The sequence below is a fragment of the Colobus angolensis genome, unplaced genomic scaffold, assembly GCF_000951035.1.
Source record: "Colobus angolensis palliatus isolate OR3802 unplaced genomic scaffold, Cang.pa_1.0 Scaffold13, whole genome shotgun sequence".
NCBI classification, from domain to species: Eukaryota; Metazoa; Chordata; class Mammalia; order Primates; family Cercopithecidae; genus Colobus; species Colobus angolensis.
In genome coordinates this window covers 4,862,014-4,864,449 of record NW_012114252.1, presented here as the reverse complement: position 1 = coordinate 4,864,449, position 2,436 = coordinate 4,862,014, and the positions used below count along the sequence as shown (strand labels likewise).

Here is a 2,436-nt window from a genome sequence, read left to right as displayed (position 1 = left end):
CTGGTCAGGCTGCAACAGCTGAGCAGCACCGATTGTCCGGCACTCACTGGTGAGATGACCCCAGTACCTCAGTTCAAAATGCAGAAATCACTGGTCTTCTGTGTCCTTTGCGCTGGGAGTTGGAGACGGGAGCTGTTCCTCAACTAATTCTTATGTATCTTGAATTATTCATTCCAATAGCCACTCTCTAGATAATAGAGCATTTTATTTAATGGAGAAGACAATGGATAAAATGAGAGGTGTAAGGCTATGTGCTAACAAGGTGAAACATCAATGGCTAAAACCTGTGTAATGTTCTCTTCTGAAGAGGAAAGGAGGGGTTTAGTAAAAGGAGGAGAGATAATGGGATTATTTTGAGGAATTTTACCGCAATAACGTCCATTGGGTTGGTAATTATTCTGTGTTTAGAAAATTATTTTTTTGAGTTCCTTAAAATGGAATGAAGCACAAAAATTTTCTGCAGGGGATAACTTGGTAGGCTGATGACTATGACTGATATGACTTGAGGTCTTCTATCTGTAACTTATTCCTTTCTGTCTCATTAATTCAAGCACACAAGCATCATCTTCTGATTCAGTAACCAAATTACAGAATCACTGGCAACTTCACATCTTATGTTCAAGAATCCTTGTCCTGGAAACTCTCTTTGTAAGGGTAATATTTTTAAAAAGCAACAAATAACAATGACAGAAAACTTTTTTTTTTGTAGTTATTCATCTTGAAACCACTCAGACAAAACCCATGTATAGTTTCATGTCAATGTTCACTTAATAGTCTTCTAAATCATTTTTGATGCTTCTTTGATCCTTAATGAAATAGTCATGTGTAATACTACACTAGAATTTTACAATTTCTCTCAATATTTCAGATACAAAGGTCTATGGGTTGTGTGTGTGCATAGCTGGATAGAGAGGGAAATGATGTAGCTGAACCTGCTCACTACCTGCCAGACACTATCATAGCTCTTCAAATAAGGCTTCTAAAGGCCTCTGAAGCAGGGATGCTTCCCATTCCATAGAAGAGGAACCTGAGACTCAAGAAGTAGAGTAATTTGTAGAGACTCTAATTAATAAAGAATAAGGGATTCTAGCTCAAGCTTGTCTAAGCAATCTGCTGAGTTTTCTTCTTTTGGTGGGAATAGGGCAGAAGTTTGGGTCAGATGTGAATATTGATGAGGACAAGAGAAAGTGAAAAATTACTTTGCTGTTTTGTCATTAATGAATCAACTGGTAGATGAAACTCAATTTCAGCTTTGGTATGGCTGAATGTAATCCATTGCAATTTTTACTTGTGTTGTGGAATTTATGATTTTATTCGTATCCTATGTTTTGTGGATCAGAGCTCTCTGTCCAAAACACTATAACAAGCATCACAGCCTGAGGAAGACTGAGAAAAAATTAAAAGGGCATATTGCTCTTGAAGAAAGTCAGGGCGTCATCTTCTAAAACCATTTTTTACTCTGGAAGTTTCTGGTGCTGGGAAGGATTTTCTTACTTGTGTCCTGGAAATTGACATCATTGCCATTGTAGGCGTTTTTCAGTTTGTTGGTCATCACACGGAGAGCCATAATCTGCTGTCTGATGAAAGTGTCGGGCCGAGTGATGTCCACGTCCACCTCGGGATTGTTGATCTGGTTGGTGAGCCCATCATTCATGATCTCAGGCAAGTATCTGCAAGGCAGAGAGGGAGAGAACAGCTTAGGGAGATGCCACAGAAACCATGAAACCAGATGCTGCCATGCGAAACCAGACGACCGTCTCTGACAGTTGGCCAAGACGCCTGGCAAAAACTGGATCTGGTTCCTGTAAAAAAATGTTAAATAGTGAAAACACAGAACACATTTTTTTCAGATGAAGATGTGGCTAAAATAGCCTCAGACTGGTTTTTTTAAACGGCACTGAATTCTTAGGTAGGTTTGCCTACAAATAAATGCGAAACTGGGGACCTATGAGAAACCACCTGTATTAGTCTGTTCTCACACTGAAACATACATACCTGAGACTGAGTAATTTAGAAAGAAAAAAAGGTTGAATAGACTCACAGTTCCACATAGCTGGAGAGACCTCACAATCATGGTGGAAGGTAGAGGAGGAGCAAAGGCACATCTTACATGGTGGCAGGCAAGAGAAGTGCCAAGCAAAAGGGGGAAAAGCCCCTTATAAAACCATCAGATCTTGTGAGAACTCACTATCATGAGAGCAGCAGCCTGGGGCCTGGGGTAATAGTCTCCATGATTCAAGTACCTCCATGATTCAATTACTTCCCACCATTTCCCTCCTATGACACTTGCAGATTGTGGAACTAAATTCAAGATGGGATTTGGGAGGGGAGAGAGCCAAACCACATCACCACTACTTCACATTAATGACTCTTTCCTCCCTCCATCCCAAATGTTAGCTTAGGTCAAGGATTCGATAGCTTCCTCGGTTCTGATAA

The 2,436-nt window shown here is 40.3% G+C and overlaps 1 protein-coding gene across 1 annotated transcript in view; it reads right to left on the bottom strand.

Moving 5' to 3' along the window:
* GPC6 (glypican 6) overlaps positions 1–2,436 on the bottom strand; it is a 1,213,294-nt gene that overhangs the window by 14,249 nt on the left and 1,196,609 nt on the right. Inside the window, exon 8 of the mRNA XM_011933786.1 lies at positions 1,495–1,670. Within this exon, the coding sequence (XP_011789176.1) occupies positions 1,495–1,670 (176 nt within the window). The remainder of the gene's footprint in view (positions 1–1,494; positions 1,671–2,436) is intronic.